At 43.8% G+C, this 22,364-nt stretch overlaps 1 protein-coding gene across 4 annotated transcripts in view; it reads right to left on the reverse strand.

Moving 5' to 3' along the window:
* LOC141074258 (uncharacterized) overlaps positions 1–22,364 on the reverse strand; it is a 114,843-nt gene that overhangs the window by 42,632 nt on the left and 49,847 nt on the right. For 2 of the 4 annotated variants that reach the window (XM_073561878.1, XM_073561879.1), the window contains exons 3-6: positions 19,942–20,070; positions 3,045–3,159; positions 478–564; positions 180–280 (exon numbers count right to left, since the gene is read on the reverse strand). In XM_073561878.1, coding sequence (XP_073417979.1) covers positions 180–280; positions 478–564; positions 3,045–3,159; positions 19,942–20,070 — 432 coding nt within the window. Of the gene's footprint in view, positions 1–179; positions 281–477; positions 565–3,044; positions 3,160–9,808; positions 10,004–19,941; positions 20,071–22,364 lie in introns of those variants that run through there. The other 2 variants (XM_073561881.1, XM_073561880.1) reach the window with 2 other exon arrangements.

A 22,364-nucleotide genomic window follows, 5' to 3' on the forward strand; every position in this document is an offset into this window, starting at 1 on the left:
CAACGTCCTTGTAGACTCAAGCAGACCAGCCTGCTTTTTAAAGATGTTGGGAGATCTGAAAGCAGTTATGAGGTCCCATTCTCAAGAGAGCAGCCATTTTTTAACCTTCGCACTGTTGTCTCATTTACACATGCCCGTCAAAACATGTTTTATCTTGCTTTACACAAACAAAATCTTACCATTGTCTCAAAGGAATCCATTCTGCGTCCATCTGGGACATCAGCAATGTCGTCTGCTGCATCTACTGGTGTTTTATGCATATGACTGACTTTTGATTTACCTGAATAGGAAAAGGGAAAGAGACGGTTTACGAGTATTACAGAGACTATAACATGATGGACCAGGTCTCTAGAAATGCCTGATACATCCTTACCAGTCACCACCGTTCATCGGGGTGCCATTATTGAGGGTGGCGGACCTTTAACTACAACAAATGTCACTACTGCAGGCTGATTTTCAAGGACTCGCTTTGCTTACCTGAACTTACGCTTGTAGCCATTCCCCCCTCTTCATCACACTGAATTTCAATGATGTTTTCTTGTGGGCAGCTTTGACAGGACTTATCTGTATAAAATATGGACACAGCCATGTAAAGGGGTTGTCCAGCTAAAAAGAAACATTATCTTGAACCGCTTGCCTGTCACTTTCATGCAGGTTCAGGTCCTAAAGGAACGTGTCACTTCTCATTAGGCGTCCTGTCTCACCCCCAGGATTGTGGCTCCCACTGTGTCACAGGAACACAGCGGTGTGGACTGAGCACTGTGGCCAGCTTGAGCGCCTCTGTGAACTCCTTATACGCAATGATCAGTAGCAACCACGACATGTAAAGAGTGAGAAAGATTGAGGGGCTCCCTCTGTCCTCCTGTCAGTTTAATATAAAGAATTGCAGGGTGGCAACTGGAGGCTTAACAATGGCCTGCGGGTCTGCCACAGGCCAAGGATCCTGCTGGAGGTCGGATCTTCTAGGCTACCTTTCAATATAAGGCTTTTTCACACATCTGTATTTTGCTGGACAGTATGATTAAGGTAATAATAAGCTGATATCTTTTTCTTACTTTTAGGCTACATTCCCAAATGAGCTTTTCATGCATTTTTGATGCTGTGTATTTTTACAGCATCTTAGGCTAGTTTCACATTAGCGTTTTTTTTTCCGCAGCGCATCGGGCGCATAAAAAACGCAAAGAAAAACACAAAACAAACGCGCTTTTTTTAGCGTCATGCGTACGCTGATGCGTCAAAAAAACGCAGCGTTGCTTGCGTTTTACATGCGTTTTTGCATGCGTTCGCGTTTTTTATGCGCATGCGTTTCTAGGTGTGACATTTTTTCCATTGTCTAGAGAACATTCCAGACTTGTTTACCTCAAAAACGCAAGCGTGCGCAAGACCATGTGCACGCATGCGTTCCCATAGACTTCAATGTGTTGTTTTTGTACATTCCGTGCGCAAGTGTGCGCATACGTTTTTTTGTCGAGACAGGGCGGACCAAAAAATGCAACATGTTGCGCCTGGCGCGAAAGACAAAAAAATGCATGCGCACGAAAACGCAAGTGTGCGCAAGACCATGCGCACGTCATGTTAAACATAGGTGCACAGGTGCGCACGATGCGCTGCGCACAAAAGCGCTAATGTGAAACCAGCCTTATAGCTTCAGCAAAGTGAATGGGATGTATAGAAACCTCCTGCCCCCTGTGCTGCTTTTTCACTCAGCATAAACTGACCTGCGGTGAGTGTTTAAAATCCACAACATATCAATTTCTCTTGAGGGTACGCTGACTTTTATGTGCAGATGTTCCCATAGACTAGGCATTAGGTGAAGAAAATCTGCAGAAAGAAAACCTTACAAGTGTTTTTAGGGTTTCCACTGCAGAATCGCGTCATTCTGCACCAAATTTATCAATAAAGATGTTGAAGTTAAAAACTAAATGGCAGGAGGTATCAAAACAGAGTAACTTTATTTAAGGTATGACACAACAAAAAGAGATGCAGTGTCAAAAACATGTTAAAAAGGCATATAAAAAACGGAATAAAAAAACACGTTACCCGATTTAAATGGGTGCAGAAATTCTGCAGCGTCAAAAACTCACCAAAACCTCATTGTGGGAATGTAGCCTTACACATTGAAAACACTTTATTAGGAAAAACTATTTGTTTTTATATTGAGCGCTGAGCACCATAACGTTTTTTTTTTTTTTCCTGACTCGATTTGTTTATTTGATGATTTTTTTTTTTTTTACTTAGATTTTTTTGGGTGGTGGAATGCGAAAAAACAGCAATTTTAGTTTTTTTTAATTTTATTTTAACACTTTTTACTGTGAAAGATAAATATTGCTTGAGCTGTAGTAACAGGTAGCTCCCCTCATCTAACCAACTAGGTGTTGTGGTTTGCTATCGACAGTGGCATGTAGAGCGCTAAACAGGCAGATTCCAGTAGTTACATTGGGAACCTGGCTGTCAATCACTGCTGTGCTTCTGAGGTGACTGTATGATCACAGCTTCTGAGCCCGTGTGATCACCGAAACGGATAAGTCCTTCTTGGTGCTTTAAGAGGGAATTCTGTGTAGAAATATATAAAGTGTGTGTAATCCTAAGAGAAGCAGCAGTGCTGATATTAGCACAGATACTAACATTGTATGGAGAGTAGTAGGAAGCCACGTTCTTCAAGATGCTGCTGTAAAACTATGATGATGAACTCCAAGAAAATGCAAATAGCAAAAAACCGTGGTAAGTAGCTAAGACTCTATTCACAGGTCCATGAGAGAGGTCTCCTTGTCTGTTACAAAAATGGTATGAGAGAAAAAATAATTCTGCATGCCACGTCGTTTCTTCTGTTGTAAAAATTGACACGGAATGGAAAATAGATGGCCACCGCAATGGATGTCCCCTGCCTTCATTTACGTCAGTTAGTAAACAAGTACATTTTGCAAAGAATTCTGTATTTTTGTTCCGTTTTCGGAGAACAGAGCCCAAATGTCTCCCATAATTGTAGGCCCGGTCTATAGAAACATTCTGGCATGCCACCGTCTTGCTACCCCATTGTACCTTACCAGTACTTATATTCATGGGGATGTCTTCCTCCTTGCACGTCAGTGTAGCCCATACACGAGCATCTTCTTCTGCATTGGTCGCGGGTTCATCTTTCACTTCCTTTAAGTGTTCGCCCTAGATGACACAAAATTGTATTATTTTACATTACATTTACATTATCAACTAAATACCCTGTTTTGCTATCTGTTTACTAGCACTTGCTGTTTATTGTTAGATTTTTTTTACAGCAGAGTATTTTTTCATGTTTGTTGTACTGTTTCTCTGTGTTTCAGTCTCTTGGTGGTGTGAACACTGTCTTACCGACTTGCTCACTGTATGTGCATGGCCCATGCGTTTGTATTCAATTGGGAATCCTACTGAGCAGTGTCTGCTATTGCTGACCACCAACCCTATACCTTACCAAACTTATAAGCACATCGCCTATTTGTATAGAGGACTTTAGATAATGGAATATATTTTTTGGAGCATACAAGGGACTTCCGTGCATTTCCATTCCATTATAATTATTTTTCTAGCACAGAAATCTAAAAAATAGTCTATGGTAGGATCCATCAATAAGCTCCTCTAGAATACCCAGCAGGCACACTGTAGGGGACAACAATCTAGGGAATTCAAAGTGTTCATGAAGAAACTGAAGTAGTCCAGACCAGAATGGAAGAATTTTTGGACAGGACCAAACTAAGTGCAGAAAGGAGTCCATAGCCGCTTGACCATAAAAACACAAATCATCCAGAGCTACCTCAAACCTCCTTAACCTTTCTGGAAAGTAGTAAACTCTTTTTTGAAATTTTGTCTGGATCAAACAGACCAAACTTGAAGTGCGATAGTAGTGAATACCAAATACTGCCATTTGCCAGAGTCAAAGGCTTTATATACATTCAGGGACATGACATAAAACCTGGAGAGGGATCATCACAGCCAGCTGCTACTAATGGCTTGGAATGATTGGTCAGGATGTATTAATGTTGACAGAACCAGACTCAATCTCAAAGCAAGACGTTTAGCTAGAGCTTTAATATATTAACCCCTTCACTACCAAGGGTGGTTTGCACGTTAACTCCCGGGCCAATTTTTACAATTCTGACCAATGTCCCTTTATGAGGTAATAACTCTGAAACGCTTCCAGGGATCCCGGTGATTCTGACAATGTTTTCTCGTGACATATTGTATTTCATGTTAGTGGTAATATTTCATTCAAATAACTTGCGTTTATTTGTGAAAAAAATGGAAATTTGGCGAAAATTTCGCAATTTTCCATCTTTGAATTTTTATGCCCTTAAATCACAGAGATACAGCACACAAAAAACTTGATAAGTAACATTTCCCACATGTTTACTTTACATCAGCACAATTTTGGAACCAAAATTTTTTTTGTTAGGAAGTTATAAGGGTTAAAAGTTGACCAGCGATTTCTAATTTTTAAAACACCATTTTATTTTTACGGACCACATCACATTTGAAGCCACTTTGCGGGGTCTATATGATAGAAAACACCCAAAAGTGACACCATTCTAAAAACTGCACCCCTTAAGGTGCCCAAAACCACATTCAAGAAGTTTATTAACCCTTTAGTTGCGTCACAGGAATTGTTTGAATATTTAAAAAAAAATGAACATTTTACTTTTTTTCACAAAACAAATACTTCAGGTGCAATTTTTTTTATTTTACCAAGGGTAACAGGAAAAATTGGACTGCAAAAGTTATTGTGCAATTTGTCCTGAGTACGCTGATACCTGATATGTGGGGGGGTACCACTGTTTCGGCGCATGGCAGAGCTCAGAAGGGAAGGAGCGCCGTTTGACTTTTTCAATGCAAAATTGGCTGGAATTCAGATCGGACGCCATGTTGCATTTGGAGAGCCCCTGATGTACCTAAACAGTGGAAACCCCCCACAAGTGACCCCATTTTGGGAACTAGACCCCCCAAGGAACTTATCTAGATATGTGGTGAGAACTTTGAACCCACAAGGGCTTCACAGAAGTTTATAACGTACAGCGGTACAATTAAAAAATCATATTTTTTTCACAAAAATGATCTTTTCACCCCCAATTTCTATTTTCCCAAGGGTAACAGGACCCTAAAAGTTATTGTGCAATTTGTCCTGAGTACGCTGATACCCCACATGTGGGGGTAAACCACTATTTGTGCGCATGGCAGAGCTCGGAAGGGAAGCAGCGCCATTTGACGTTTTTGGCTGGAATTGAGATCGGACACCATGTCGCGTTTGGAAAGCCACTGATGTACCAAAACAGTGGAAAGCCCCCACAAATGACACCATTTTGGAAACTAGACCCCCCCAAGGAACTTATCTAGATGTGTGGTGAGAACTTGGAACCCCCCCAGTGCTTCACAGAAGTTTATAATGCCTGGGCGTGAAAATAAAAAAATCGTATTTTTTCCACAAACATGATCTTTTAGTCACCAATTTTTTTATTTTCTCAATGGTACCAGGAGAAATTGGACCCCAAAAGTTGTTGTCCAATTTTTCCTGAGTACGCTGATACCCCATATGTGGGAGAAAACTACTGTATGGGCACACATCGGGGCTCGGAAGGGAAGTAGTGACGTTTTGGAATGCAGACTTTGATGGAATGGTCTGCGGGTGTCATGTTGCTTTTGGAGAGCCCCTGATGTACCTAAACAGTGGAAACCCCCCACAAGTGACCCCATTTTGGAAACTAGACCCCCTAAGTAACTTATCTAGATGTGTGGTGAGCACTTTGAACCCCCAAGGGCTTCACAGAACTTTATAATGCCCGGGCATGAAAATAAAAAAATCGTATTTTTTCCACAAACATGATCAATTAGTCCCCAATTTTTTTTATTTTCCCAAGGGTACCAGGAGAAATTGGACCCCAAAAGTTGTTGTCCAATTTGTCCTGAGTACGCTGATACCTCATATGTGGGAGATAACTACTGTATGGGCACACATCGGGGCTCGGAAGGGAAGTAGTGACATTTTGGAATGCAGACTTTGATGGAATGGTCTGCGGGTGTCATGTTGCTTTGGAGAGCCCCTGATGTACCTAAACAGTGGAAAACCCCCACAAGTGACCCCATTTTGGAAACTAGATCCCCTAAGAAACTTATCTAGATGTGTGGTGAGCACTTTGAACCCCCAAGTGATTCACAGAAGTTTATAACGCCCGGGCGTGAAAATAAAAAAATCATTTTTTTCCACAAAAATGATATTTTTGCCTCCAATTTTTTATTTTCCTAAGGGTAACAGGAGAAATTGGAACCCAAAAGTTGTTTTGTAATTTGTCCTGAGTAGGCTGATACCCTATATGTGGGGGTAAAACACTGTTTGGGCGCATGGCAGAGCTTGGAAGGGAAGGAGCACCATTTGACTTTTTCAACGCAGAATTGGCCGGAATTGAGATCCGACGCCATGTTGCATTTGGAGAGCACCTGATGTGCCCAAACAGTGGAAACCCCCAATTCTAACCCCAACCCTAACCCCAACACACCCCTAACCCTAATCTCAGCCCTAACCCTAGCCCTAATGGGAAAATGGAAATAAATACATTTTCTTTTAATTTTATTATTTTTCCCTAACTAAGGGGGTGATAACGGGGGAATTGATTTACTATTTATAGCGGGGTTTTATGTTTGGCAGCTGTCATAGGCTAAAAGACACTTTTTATTGTAAAAATAGTTTTTGCATCACCACATATTGAGAGCTATAATTTTTCCGTATTTTGACCCACTGAGTCATGTGAGGTCTTATTTTTTGCGGGACGATTTGACGTTTTTATTGGCATCATTTTCGGGCACGTGACATTTTTTGATCGCTTTTTATTCCGATTTTTGGGATGCAGAATGAACAAAAACCAGCGTTTCATGAATTTCTTTTGGGGGGTGCGTTTACACCGCTCCGTGTGCGGTGAAATTGATAAGACGGTTTTATTCTTCGGGTCGGTACAGTTACAGCGATACCTCATTTATGTCTTGGCGGTTTTTTGCAATGAAAACTTTTATATAAAAAATAATTATTTTTGCATCGCTTTATTCTGCGAGCTATAACTTTTATTTTTTCGCCGATGATGTTGTATGGCGGCTGTTTTTTTGCGGGACAAGATGACGTTTTCAGCAGTACCATGGATATTTATATGCGTCTTTTTGATTGCGCGTTATTGTACTTTTTGTTCGGCGGTATGATAATAAATCATTATTTTTTGCTTTGTTTTTTATTTTTAGTTTTTAAGGGGTTCGCTAAAGGGGTTAACTAATGGGACAGTTTTATAGGGCAGGTCGTTACGGACGCGGCGATACCAAATATGTGTACTTTTATTGTTTTTTTTTTTTATTTCCAAAAAATGAATTTATTTGGGAATATTTTTTTTTTCTTTTCTAATTTATTTAGCGATTTTTTTAAAATTATTTTTACACTTTTTTTTTTTTTTTTAACTTTATTAGGTTGTCCCAGGGGGGACATCACTGTCCTGTGACAGATCGCTGATCTGTCACATCACAGATCACTGTGACAGATCAGCAATCTGTCACAGGCATAGACGCAGACTTCCTCATGCCTGCGCTTTGCAGGCACTGAGGAAGTCAGCTATCCACGTGGGCGCCGCTGATCGCTATGACGTAATATTCCGTCCATGGGACTTAGGGCCCAGGTCACATGGACGGAATATTACGTCCAATGTAGGAAAGGGGTTAAATAACGAAACAGTGTGATAAGAATCAGGAGACACAAGGTCCTTCCCTGGCTTCAGTGAGACCACTGGCAGCATGTCCCTGATGAGTCAGGAAGCTCCCCTCTCAAAAATGGTCTCAAAGCTCAAACAAACGATGTTTAACCAAATCACAATGAGTCTTGTACCAATCCCCTACCAAACCATCGGTTCCAGGAGTTTACCCAGAAGGTCTTCTATCTCCTCTTCACTTATCGAGGCATCTTGTGCCTCTGGTTACTTATGGGACAAGCATCAAAGGGAAGACCAGATATTAATGAGTTTACAACATGGGAGACAAGTGTACAAATCTTGATAAAAAAAAAAAATCCCCCAAAATCTCATTAATCACATGAGGGTCGGTATGCCATCCACACATTGGATTCCTGATACACGGAATGGATACAGGAGGCCGCTCAGCATGAGCCAAGTAAGCCAATAATTATCCTCTACCTCAAAAATGGCAGCTTCCTTCACCTGCATTTTCCTTGGCGTTTGCTCCTTGGTCAGAATAATTCCCTTAGTGCCTGGGCCCATTGCTGGGGATTAGCATTGTATGCCTTCTCAGCTCTTTCATCTTCAGTAGTCAGAGACATCTCGCTATCTTTAAGAAGGGTCTCTGCCCAGCAGCAATGCCAGAAATACGGTAAATGTCCCACTTGTTGCCTTAAAGGCATCCCATGTGACTAATGGGTTTGGGTGATCCGTATCAACATTTGCAGAGTGAACTGCCTCAGAGACCGCCGGGGAATCTAGCCAGCCAGGATGCATACGCCAGATTTTAGAACTATTTAGGGAACCTATTCTCACTTTAACTACTAATGCGGAATGATCATAAACTCCCCATGGCGTATAACCAACATTATGAATTGAAGGTATAAGCTCGGGAGATGCTTAAGCACTTGAATAATAAGAAAACACCTGTACGGTCTATAGTTTAACGGCATTAAAGTCATCCACACATAATATAGGGCTAACTGGAAACAACACAACCTTTTGGGAAATCCATGCCAAAAAAGACAGTCAAAAAGAAAAATTACCTAGTGTGCAGTGTACCATAACGTACCTTCCAAAATGACCACATTGTGGCCTGTGAGATGCGTCTCCTGAAAGTAAATGATATGTAGTACATGTTTCTTAACAAAATCCATTACAATGGCGCTTTTAAATTTGGAATTTAGCCTTCTAACATTCCAACTCAGCACATTAATAGTCGTTACCTCATAACATCGTAAATGTATCTGACCCAGACATTATCACAGGTGGAGTGGAGGAAAGGAGGAAAATTGAGAGAGGACCAGAGCTTGAAGCAATCACCATACACACTGCGAACACATATTATACGATACAGAAAACCATGTGTAATCAGCAACACTAACAAGCCCCACAAGTAATAAGGAATAATACTGTTCCTGTCCAACACTAGATAGTGTAGACCTAAACCCTAACTATCTGAAGAACTACAGTCTTTCAGCAAAATCTGAGACCAAATACGTCCTGAATGCAGCGCTGGTCCTGCAGATGAAAGACATTAAAGATGAGCTGAGGAATGTGAGGCAGGACATTAGATCCCTAAATGACAGAACCACTGAGCTGGAGGAGAGACAGAGTGAGGTGGAAGATGTATTATGGCCTGTGAGAACACGAGTTGAACAATACGGCAAAGTAATAGAAGCACTCAGAGCCAAGCAGGATGATTTGGAATATCGGATGCGCTGCAATAATGTGCGTATAGGGGGGTCCCTGAGAAGGCAGAAGGAAATAGAGCTGTGGAATACTTTGAGGACTGGATTCGCAAATCGTTTGGGAATAATGTTCTGTTCCCATTGTTTGCAATAGAAAGAGCCCACAGGGTCCCCACTAAACCTCAGCCACCTGGGGCACAGCCACGCACTGTCTTGATCCGAATACTTCATTATATGGATAGAGACGCCATCTTGAGAGAGGCTAGAGACAAGACTGACCTAACAATAAATGGGCAACAAATTTCTTTGCATCCGGATTTCTCCATTGAAGTTCAAAATAAGAGACGGCAATTTCAAGATGTTAAACGCCGGTTGAGATCCTTAAAGGTGCCTTACCCAATGCTGTATCCGGCCAAGCTGCGAGTGGCTGCTATGGAAGCTACCCATTTCTTCGAATCTCCGAAGGATGCATGGGATTGGCTGGATAAGAATGAGAAAACATTACGTCATTCGGAGACTTGAGTCTGCTTATCCTTGATGTATGAACTACTTCATGATAATGGATCTGCACTAAATGCCTTTTGGGAGTTTTTTCGAGATACCTCCCTCTGGATTGACTGTCGGCGGAGAAATTATGGATCTCCCCTTTGGTACACTTTAAGTCCGCTCTAGTGGTGCATGCAGGCTACAGAGTGGAAAGAATTTTTTGATGGTTTCTTAATCCTTCCTTTTCTTGGTTTAAATTTTGAATATGCGAAAATATTTGGATAACGAGGACTCCGGCAATATGTGGAGCGAACTGGGACTGCGGTATGGAGAGGATTTGTTTTTCCCTTTTTGTAGCTCCTGATTGCTGGCGTGATAAGCTGCTAACAACACTTCCCTTTTTCTGGAGAGCTGACGGTTAATGGTCTGGACTCTCGCTCTAAGCGGAGAAGACGACCCCCGGCCTCCAGTACTATGGTTAAATGGGGTATTGAACTGGTTGGGAAGGGGGGGCATGTTGGGAATTGTTTCTATTTTCTCTCAATTGTCTCTTGATGTATGGGGTTTTTGGGGCTAGGTATATGCAAGAAATGTTTCCTCACGCCGCTCTATTGCTTTTATGTCTCATAAGTACTATGGCCCGAAACCTTAAAATATTGACGTGGAATGTCCGGGGCCTGAACGAGCCGACTAAGCGTAAAGCAGTGCTTGACTATGTAAAACTTTCGCAGGCGGAAGTGATATGTTTGCAGGAAACACATATGACAAAGGATAGACTTCAATCTTTGCATCCTCGATGGGTTGGGAAGTGTTTTCATTCCACCTTTTCCACTTATTCTAGGGGAGTGTGTTGTTTAGAAAAAATTACAACGTTCTGTGAATCTGAATCCAAAATAGACGTGGATGGTCGGTTTGTACGTTTGAGGGGCTGAATGTTTGATTGTAGCTCTTTATGTCCCTCCTCCGTATTTTGGAACAGTGTTGGAGAGTCTTCAGTTCGTAGAGAGACATCCGGGAGTCCCGACGATAATACTGGGCGATTTTAACAATATACTGGATAACACATTAGATCGATCGCAGGGGTCAGGGGGACCATTGAGCGATCAGACACCCTTTGGAAGATTGTTGGATGAGGTGGAACTGGTTGATTTATGGCGAAGAGATAATCCACGAACAAGATTGTACTCATGTATGTCCCTCTCTCATGGCTCGCTATCCAGGATTGATATGATACTGGGTAACCCACAGACAGTTTGACTGTCCAGAGGAGTTGAGTACCAACCTAGAGCCTTGTCAGATCACTCCCCTGTTCTGGCGACATTTGACTGGGAAAATGGCGGCAGGGGGGAACGAGCACTATGGTCGTTCAACGCATTCTGGATACCTATTATTCAGGCAGGTGCTAGGATTCCTGACTTGCTAAAATATTTTTTTGTTATTAATGAGGGTACGGCCCCCAGGGAAATAATAATGGGATGCGTCTAAAGCCTACCTCAGAGGATTGTTGATCTCGGAAGTGAATAGAGTTAAAACTAAGTCTAGAGAATATGGGGAACTCCTACAGAAGGAAGTTATCTCTGAAGAACTGCAATACTTGAAAATTCCGTCTGATATACATTTTAACGCATTAAAGGACGCGGAAAAACGATCAGCCCAACATAAGCTTTCAAAAGCTGCAGATAAATGATATTTTCGGTGACAGGTTTATTTCGGGGAGGGAGAGGGAACTGGACATCTGCTAGCTACCCTGATCAAGACTCAATCTGGCCCTGCAATGGTGGAGGAGATAAAAAATAAAAACGGGGAACTAGAAAGATCTTCTGGGGCAATTCTAGCAACTTTTAGCGAGTTTTTGGACATTATATAATTCGCAAGGGGGGTTCTCTGATGAGTTGCTCAGTAGCTTTTTGGGGACTACTAGTCTGTCTACTCTGTCAGAACCAGAAACTGTTGGGCTGGAGGCACCAATTAGTCTGAAGGAATTAGAGGAGGCTCTAGATTCTATGGCAGACAATAAGGCACTGGGGTCTGATGGGCTGCCTGTGGAGGTATATAAACAGTACTCAAATATAATGCTTCCACAGCTGCTGAAGGTGTTTGAAGTGGCTAGGGAAGATGGGCACTTGCCCCAGTCCTTGAATGAAGCAATCATATTGGTGATCCCCAAGGCTGATGAGGATCCTTGTCTTTCAGAGTCATACCGGCCTATCTCCTTTTTAAATGTTGATGTCAAGATTTTGACAAAGATTCTGGGGATGCGGCTGTCTAGAGTAAAATCTAGTATTATTCATCCAGATCAAAATGGTTTTATGCTGGAGAAATCGACTGCAATTAATATCCTCGGTTGTATTTAAATCTACAGATGCCATCAAGTGGAAAGGAACCTAGAGCAGTTGCATCTTTGGACGCTGCCAAAGCACTTGACAGCGTCAAATAGCCAAGATGGGTTTCCGTAAAAATTTTATTGCCTGGACACAGCTACTGTATTCGACACTAGAGGCCAAAATTAGAGTAAATGGGGAGATTTCAAATACAATTAACCTACACTGAGGGACCAGACACGGGTGCCCCCTGTCTCCAGTACTGTTTGAGCCCTTGGCAGTAGTGATTCGGGTGACACCTAAAATTAAAGGGTTTGAATATGAGTCTTTGCAAGAAAAAATAGCGTTGTATGCTGATGATATGCTTTTTTTGGGGGGAGATTGGCCGTCTTCTTTGAGGGTGGCAATGGAAGTCTTTGGATCCTTCGCAGCAATCTCTGGTCTACGTATTAACTGGGAGAAATCTTCAATTATGCCGATGGGAGAGGCCCCCCGAGAACTCCTTGGGATCGGCCGGACGCTTAAATGTAGTCAAAGAGTTTAAATACTTGGCAATCCATATTGGGCATAATATACAAGATTTCAAGCGTTTAAACATTACCCCACTACTTGCTAAATTTCAGCAAAAAGTAAAGGACTGGTGCAGGCTACCAATGAGTATGGTGGGAAGAGCAAACCTAGTAAAAATGGTTCTCATGCCACAAGCTTTGTAAGAAATGTTGGGTATACAGGGAGTCACGGGGCATTCCCTGATCTGGAGAAACTTGACTTGTACAGAGCTAAATAAATTAGAGGGTTTTGAGCTTTGGGAGAGGAGAGGGATTAAATAATATCACAGCTTTATTCGGAAGGGGAGTTTCGATCCTTTGAGGATCTTAAACAAACGTTTTCCATTCCTAATTCAAGATTTTTTCAATATTTCCAGCTGAGACATGCTTGTGAAACACAAAAGCGACTCATTCCACTAGGTAACCCATACAAAACTCTGCTGTTGGATAGAGTAGTGAGGGGAGAAGGATCAAGAGGTATTATATCCATGATATATGCAATAATGTTGGAAAAGAGAGTGGCAAGCTTGGAGAAATTAAAGAATAAGTGGCAAGTTGATGTAGGTGATTTAACAGATGATCAATGGGAAGATGCATTGCAAGAAGTCATGAAAGTCTCGGTTAGTGAGGCGCAGAGAGTGTTGCATCTTTATTTGCTTCATCGAGTTTATCGAACTTCTGTACGGCTGTTGATAATGGAATATGCTAGAGAGGCTGATTGTTGGAAGTGTGGAATGCTCAATGCGGATCTGGTACATATGACCTGGAACTGTCCCCGGTTACGTAGGTTTTGGGGGGGGATGTGACTGATTTACTTAATACTGTCTATCAATGTCAAATGGTATTAGACCCCAAAATGGCTCGCTTGGGTCGGGTGGAGAATTTGCCGCTCTCGGGAGGGACAGTTGGCAGTCTCACGAATATTATATCAGGCTCGTAAGAGAGTGGCGGCTCACTGGAAGGGATCTTCTGTACCCACAATCACGGAAGTTACTGATGCAGTTAATAATAATATAGATATAGAGAAATATGTGTACCAAAAGAGAAGAACAATCAAGAAATGGGAGGATATGTGGGCATCTTGGTTAGACACACCCGGGTTGGCTCCTTCTAGATTAACATGGATGAGAGCGTTGGGGAGGATATAACCGGAAAACTCTGGCTGTGAGAGACCAAATGCATCGGGAGAGAAGAGAGTTTTTTGTCGGGTGAGGGGTGAAATGGGAGGGATTTTTGTGGGGTTCTAATGCGTTTATGTAATACACTATTTGGGAACTATTCTGTATGTGATTACCTGTTTTTTTTTCAGTTTTTGAAAATGTTTAATAAAAAATTACCTGATAAAAAAAAAATAAACAGTGAGAAGACTTCTGCACCCAACAGATCTTTCAGCCAGTTATCGATGAAGGATACGGCATCTGCCCCTTCGGTTTTCTCCGGCAGGCCACTATCCAGATGTTATTTCTCCTGCTCTTTCACTAGAACCATTTATTTCTTTAATGATGCAATTGGAGTTGGCATAGGCCTCCGAGTATCCGTATCCTCTACATCCGAGATTCTTGGCTGCGCCTCTGATGTGCCCTCTCTCATTTTCGGCAAGTCATGTTTCAGAATTACAAAGTCCTGCCGGAGTTCATCCACTTTAGTTACCAACGTGGCTTGAGAGTTATTGATAACTGACCGAATCTGGGCAAATTTCTGATCAATGTTTATAAAGGAGCAAGAGGAACTTTGAGGAGAACGCGGAGGGAAGAATTCAATGTCCACAGGCAGAGAGAGGTCCGGTGTGGAGCCTTGCAATGCACCCGGGATCCTGAAGTATTGCTCCAATTGAAGCTGAGGAGTTATCAGCTGGAATAGTCACTTGTTCAGGGGAAATCCCAGCATTAGAATCAATATCTGAAGAACAAGGCTTCAAATTCGGAGGACTTCCCCTTAGTTTTTTCTATTTGCCTTAGCAATGTAAGCTGTCTCCCAGATTCAACTGACAAAAGCAGAGACTAACTTCAGGAATACGTTAACAGTTGTAAAATGTTAATCAGGAAACAGTCTTAGTTTCCAATGAGTAGATCAAAGGGGTATTCCCATCTCCAAGATCCCATCCCAATATGTAGCAGGTGTAATAATAATATTAGCAAATGCCTCCAATTAGAAATGTAGCATAGTTTTCCTGATTCCCTATGTCTCTTTCCTCATGTGCAGGCATTGCAGGACCTTAGGTAACCATGGTTACAACCACTGATATAGTGACAGCAAGGTAGATAGTTGCTAGTGGTCGTAACCATGGATACCCAAGGTCCTGCAATGCCTGCACATGAGGAAAGAGACATAGTGAGCCAGAAGAACTATGCTACATTTCTAATTGAAGGTATTTGCTAATATTATTATTACACCTACTACATATTGGGGATAGGATCTTGGAGATGGGAAAACCCTTTAAGTCTAATATATAGGCTGTGACACTGTTAAATATCAGCAGGTGGCAGTGAAAATAAAGCACTGAGAAAATGGCATCTGAGAAAGTGAATAAACTCAGGACAGCCAGGGAGGCCTTTTCCACTGTACAAAGCTGTACAATCTGCAGTCACGGGTCAGGAACACTGCTGAAGCAGGAAGCTGTCCCTGCACTGCTGAACCACTGTGCAATATGCATCAGAAGTACCAGGTGCTACTTTATGCTGGGCTCCACATGAGAAGCATTAATGAAGTCACTACACCCAGTGGATTCCTGACGCCAATTCACCACAGCACCCTAGACTTCACCCTCACCATTCTCTTCCACGATTCAATCATTCACCAGGTGGCAAGAAAATCTGCGTCACAGCTGATGAGCAGAATCCACACAGCTCAGCAGCCAGGGCCGGGTGGGCCGCAGCACAAAAACACTGATCTGTGACTAAGCACCACTAAAGAACTGCTGCAGCGGAAACCTGAAGTGAGAGATTCAGTCAGGATGGCAGTATACCACTCCAGAACTGCTGAAGTGATGCTCCAGTGAGAGAGTCAGTCAGGATGGCAGTACACCACTCCAGAACTGCTGCAGCGGATTCCTGAAGTGAGAGAGTCAGTCAGGATGGCAGTACACCACTTCAGAACTGCTGCAGCGGATTCCTGAAGTGAGAGAGTCAGTCAGGATGGCAGTACACCACTCCAGAACTGCTGCAGCGGATTCCTGAAGTGAGAGTCAGTCAGGATGGCAGTATACCACTCCAGAACTGCTGCAGCGGATTCCTGAAATGCTGCTCAGTGAGAGATTCAGTCAGGATGACAGTATACCACTCCAGAACTGCTGCAGCGGATTCCTGAAGTGAGAGAGTCAGTCAGGATGGCAGTTTTATCGCAGGCAGGAGGGTCAGGGAGATGAGGAGAGCAGAGTGACGCTTCCTCTCAGGTCGCCATCAGACCACGGTTCATGGGCATTTGTAATTTCAGATGTTAGGTTTGCCATTTGCCTCCAATCCACCAAGGAGGATGCCGTAGGGTTTACCTTGGCTGCTGCACTCTTCAAAGAGTGAGTATGTTCTCCCAGCGTTTGTGGGGGTATCTTCCAAGCACCCCCAGCTTCCTCCCACACTATTCTGTTCTTTAAACAGTCACTGCCGATGTCTTGTTGATTGACAGCTGGATTAGGCAGAGCCGGATGACAAGGAATGTGAAAAAAAGAGTGGAAAAGAAGGAAAGTGACGTCACAGGAAATCACCGCCAGGATTGGTCAGGGACCGCTCTGAGCCTGGAGAGATCATTGAATGACAGTGCAGGGGAGGCAATCGATCAGTAGGCGGCAGAGAGGGCCACCAAATTTGGAGATTACAAGTCGCAGTGGGGTGGAGAGTAGGAAATCTTCTGTGGTCCAATTACACAGTAGCATACTCTTGGGAGGTGGGGTGGGGGGATAAGCAGACTAGCGGTGCCACGCCTTCATTAGATATATCCAGAGATGGTAATCAAGAGGGTTGTGTATCCGGTGGGTGGTGTAGTTGGCTTCAAGCTCAATATCACTGTTATGGCCGGCTGAAGGGGTCGTCAGAAAAAAATCCTCTCCGGCGCCACAGTGTAGTCTACAAGCTCCTCCTCAAGGATGTCGTGTGAGTCACACACAGGGACTCCGAAAAGAAAAGAAGTTATAGCTTCTGAAAGACAACGGCTCTGTAAGGGAAAATCTCGTACACAGTCAGTGGGGTTCCCCGCTTATAGTAGAAGATCGACTCTCCACTCTACTCTCAAGAACACATCTCACTACCTGTGCACTTGACCCGATCCCATCCCACTTCATCCCAAACCTCACCACAGTCTTCATCCCAACCCACCTCTTCAACCTATCACTAACAACTGGTGTTTTCCCCTCAAGCTTTAAACTTGCCTCTCAATCACACCTATCCTCAAAAAGCCCTCTCTTGACTCATCCTCTGTATCTAGCTATCGCCCTATATCACTTCTCCCCTATGCCTCAAAACTACTGGAACAACACGTCCATCTTGAACTGTCCTCCCACCTTTCTTCTTGCTCCCTCCTTGACCGATTACAATCAAGCTTCCGGCCACACCACTCCACTGAAACTGCCCTAACTAAGGTCACCAATGACATACTAGCCGCCAAGGCCAAGTGACACTGCTCTGTCCTCCTCCTCCTGGACCTGTCCTCTGCCTATGACACAGTGGACTATTCCCTTTTACTACAGCCCCTCTCATCTCTTGGTATCACAGACTTGGCTTTATCTTGGATTGCATCATACCTAACAGACCGGACATTGAGCGTCTCCCACTCGCACACCACCTGCTCACCGCGCCCCCCCTATCTGTCGGAGTCCCGCAAGGTTCAGTTTTAGGGTTTCTGCTCTTCTCCATTTACACCTTCAGCCTCGGACAGCTCATAGAATCTCATGGCTTTCAGTATCACTTCTACTCTATGCTGATGACACACAGATCTACGTCTATGGACCAGATATCACCTCCCTACTAAACAGAACCCCTCATTGTCTGCCTCCTATTTCATCCTTCTTCTCCACTAGATTTCTAAAACTTAATATGGACAAAACAGAATTAATCATCTTTCCCCCATCTCACGTGACCCCCCCAACGGACCTATCCATTAAAGTAAATGGCTGCCCACTATCTCCAGTCCCACAAGCTTGCTGCCTCGGGGTTATCCTTGACACTGCTCTCTCTTTCAAACCACATATCCAAGCCCTTTCCACTTCCTGCCGATTTCAACTCAAAAATATTTCACGGATCCGTACATTCCTCAACCAAGAATCTGCAAAAACCCTAGTCTATGCCCTCATCTCCCGCCTGGACTACTGCAACCTCCTGCTCTGTGGCCTCCCCTCTAACACTCTCGCACCCCCCCAATCTATTCTAAACTCTGCTGCCCGAATAATCCACCTGTCCCCCCGCTATTCCCCGGCCTCTCCCCTCTGTCAATCCCTGCACTGGCTCCCCATTACCCAAAGACTCCAGTTTAAAACCCTAACCATGACATACAAAGCCATCCACAACTTGAGTCCTCCATACATCTGTGACCTCGTTTCCCGGTACCTACTTGCACGAAACCTTCGATCCTCACAAGATCTCCTCCTGTACTCCCCTCTTATCTCCTCTTCCCACAATCGCATACAAGATTTCTCCCGTGCATCACCCCTCCTCTGGAACTCTCTACCACAACATATCAGACTCTCGCCTACCATGGAAACCTTCAAAAAGAACCTGAATACCTACCTCTTCCGACAAGCCTACAGTAACCACTGATCCACCAAACCGCTGCACGACCAGCTCTACCCTCGCCTACTGTATCCTCACCCATCCCTTGTAGATTGTGAGCCCTCGCGGGCAGGGTCCTCTCTCATCCTGTACCAGTCGTGACTTGTATTGTTTAAGATCACTGTACTTGTATGTATTATGTATACCCCGCCTCACATGTTAAGCGCCATGGAATAAATGGCGCTATAATAAATAATAATAATAGTAGCAGTGTTCAACAGACCAGACTATGTAGAGGCTACATTAAAAGGTCACACAGGGTGTCCTGCTTCCGGAAACCCACCAGAAGTCCCCTATTTAGGAGAGATATATACATCAAGCAGGAGGTGGCAATAGGGTTCAGCCACTCCCCCCCCCCCCCCCCCCCCTTGTAAATTGTGTCGTGCTTAAAGGATGTCCCAGGCCCTCCTGGCTTGATAGAAAAATATAGCAGAGTTCAGAAAAAGTATGTAGGAGAATTCAAGAGTTCTAAGAATGGTCAAGGATTGTGTCTAAATAGATTAGTAGGTTGTCTATTGCCTCTCTGAAGTGTCCTCCTTTGACCTTTATCTTCTTAATGTAACAGCTTCTTCTCCTCAGTGCCCAGGGTGACTTTTTGGGGGGGGGGTTCCTGCAGGGTCCTTCTGAATAGCCGGTCTCACTGTCCCGGCCTGCAGTGACCCAGCGCACCGCAGCACACAGCCTCAAGATGGCCAATGGTGTCACTTTTGGGTATTTTTCTGTTATATTGACCCTCAAAACTCATTTCAAATGTGAGGTGGTCCCGTATTTTGGGACTATAAGTCACGCAGGACCATAAGACGCACCTGATCTCAATGCACTCGTCCTGAACCTGGGCCAACAACTTTCCGTTACTCGTCAGCATTAGATGCCAGTTGATTTGCTTGTTGACCAGACGGATGAGGCCGGATGGAAGGCAAAATTTAGCTGGACTGCACATTGGGTTCCAGGGGCCACTCCGTATTTATCAGCAGATCATACAGGATGTTCTCACTGCTCCCGCCGGCTGCTGCCGTGTCTATAGGCGCCTCCATCTTTACTACTCTTACTTTGGTTTTTAACAAATTCACCAACTGCTTAACTTATTGTCTTCAAGCTAGTTACTGAGGACAGCAGCAGCTATGTTGTTACCAACACTTTTAGTATTGCCTCATGGTTGCATAAGGTGAGTACTTACCTAACGACTACCTCCGTTCTCCTAACCAACTATTCTACACTGTTCTTTTTGTATCTCTCGACAGGTCCTTTCATTAGCACTGAAACAGCATTTGACTACAGAGATCAGAGTTTGGTAACCCAGCTTACTGCTTGGCTACTACTGTGCAAGTGCCAATGCTGCTGAGAGCACAGGAACTCAGTAAGAGGAGGAAACAAGGGCAATTGTTCAGGTCATCCCTGGGGTAACTATATAATGTTACCTCTGCAGTCAGCAGCTCAAATATTTTTTTGGTGAGGTCTAGGATCTTCTCATCATTCTCTTTCTCATGTGCAGGAGATAAAGGTTCCGTAATGTTGTCATCATCATATTTCTTTACTGGTACATATTCCTAGGGAAAAAAATGGACCCAAGTCAACTTTCAGCATATAGAGGAAGCTTTCAAATGATCATCACAGCAAAACAATCATTCAAAAAAATATCTTAAAGGGCATCTGAAAGTCCAAGGATCCCAAATCCTTTAAAGAAGCACTCTGTTGAGCGCATTACAAAGATTAACCCGGCTATCATAGGTCTGCCAGAAACACACTCGACCAATGATTTCATTAGCCTGCCACATAGATCCTGGATGGGATTTAGCCTTCATTCTGTGTAGTCTCAGCATGCCCAAGGAGTCAGCCTTCTAGTACAGAAGAGTAGTCCCTTCTAATGTATAGGCTCATTTACAAATGAGGAGGGCAGGTTTGTTGGGGTCTGCTGCACATTGTCCTATTTAGAATGCATTACTGTCATGGTATATGTCCACTCTCTTTACTCATATTCCACCCAAGAAAATACTAGTGACACTAGCAGATTGGCCAGATATGCCTCTTATTATTATTGGTAACTTTAATAACACTTGTAACCCCTTGGAGGATAAGTCACTGGCCGGGGAGGATACTATTTATACTTTTGGTCGCCTGGTCAATGAGCTGGGCCTGATACATATTTGGAGGGAGAGAGCTCCTGATCAAAGGGTTTTCTCCTGTGCCCATTCACGTATAGATTTGCTGGGTCAAACCCATTGGTGCTGGGTCACTCCCTTATAGCCTTCTCTATATTTCACATTGATTAATCCCCTAGGTCCTTATTGGATCATTCTATTTCAGGTACAAGTGGACCCAATGCGGACTAGGCAGCCTTTGAGGTGGAAACATGACCCATTTTGGCTCAAACTAATTAACTACAATAATGTCGGGGGGAAATTGTCAGAATTTTTAGCACAATTTAAGATCTGCACCTCATGCGCATATTCATGAGTTTAATGAGCAGTACCATGTAACCGCTGAAGGAAGGGAGACTGTGGGAGAAGCGGGGGGGCTGCAGAGACCGCGCCGGGGGGGGGGGGGGGGGTGTCAGTATGAGCTCTGACACCTCCGCCCCCTCACCGACCCCCAGATATATGACTCGTGTATAAGCCGAGAGGGGGATTTTCAGCCCAAAAAAATGGTCTGAGAATCTCGGCGTATATACGGTACCTTTTTTGCTGTGTCTTACCCTAGTTCTATAGACTATTTTGGGGTAAAAAATAAAAAAAATGCATGCTACATATTGAACAGTGTGGTGTCTCCATCAGACGCCTGATCTATCGGTGGGCTACAAATTGTGGCATTTCAGGCCCACATTCACCTTTTTCTGCTGTGTCTTACTTACCCTAGTTCTATAGATTATTTTGGGGTAAAAAATAAAAAAATACAGGCTGTACATTGAACAATGTGGTATCTAAGGCCACATATTGAACAGTGTGATATCTCCGTCAGACGTCTGATCTATCTGTGGGCTACAAATTGTTGCATTTCAGGCCTCCATTTCACTGTATTTGCTGTGTCTTACCCCTAGTTATTGACACCAGTTTGATAACAAAAAATACATTTTGAACCTACAGTCCACATATTTTAATGTGTGGTTTTCCCACACACGGATCACATAAAAGTTCGCTCCCAATTCAGCCACTTGTAGTGAACGTGGAAAATATCATTGTCCATTTAAAATGGGCAAGGGACGGGGAAGTGGACGTGATGATGCATGCAGAAGCCGAAGTCGTGGGCAAGCTGAAATTGGGCCACTACAAACATCCGCATCTTCTCGCATGAACTTCCTGTCTGAATTCATAGGACCACAGAATAGCAATATTGAAACCAGAGCAGTGTCAAAAGGTTGTTGGTTGGATAGCCTCCAGTCAATTTTCCACCACCACCCTGTCTTAGACACGGTCAAGTCTAAGTAGCTATGAGTGTGGACCGCATATTCCTCACCCTGATCCACATTCCTCCCGCCATGCCAAGTGCCTGGAGACAACTGATCCCACACTTGGACACTCCGAAGAGCTGTTCACTTTTCCATTTATAGATTCGGGCCTCTCGCCCGGTCCACCTGAAGCGGGGCAAGATGAGATCGCATGTAGCGATGCCCAAATATTTGAGCAGCCACATTCACACGAAGGTGATGGTGGAAACATGTCACCACAGGTGGATGATGATGAGACAATTGCCAGAAAGTCAGGAGGAGGACCAGGGAGCGGAAGTGGTAGTTGAGGTGGTGGATGATATAGTAACTGACCCAACTTGGCAGGAGGACATGCAGAGCGAGGACAGCAGCACACAGGGTGAGGGAGGCGTACCCCAAGAGGTAGTAAGAAGCAGTGTG

Source organism: Dendrobates tinctorius, unplaced genomic scaffold (genome assembly GCF_039654945.1).
Source record: "Dendrobates tinctorius isolate UK_male_01 unplaced genomic scaffold, ASM3965494v1 ptg000331l, whole genome shotgun sequence".
Lineage (NCBI taxonomy): Eukaryota > Metazoa > Chordata > Amphibia > Anura > Dendrobatidae > Dendrobates > Dendrobates tinctorius.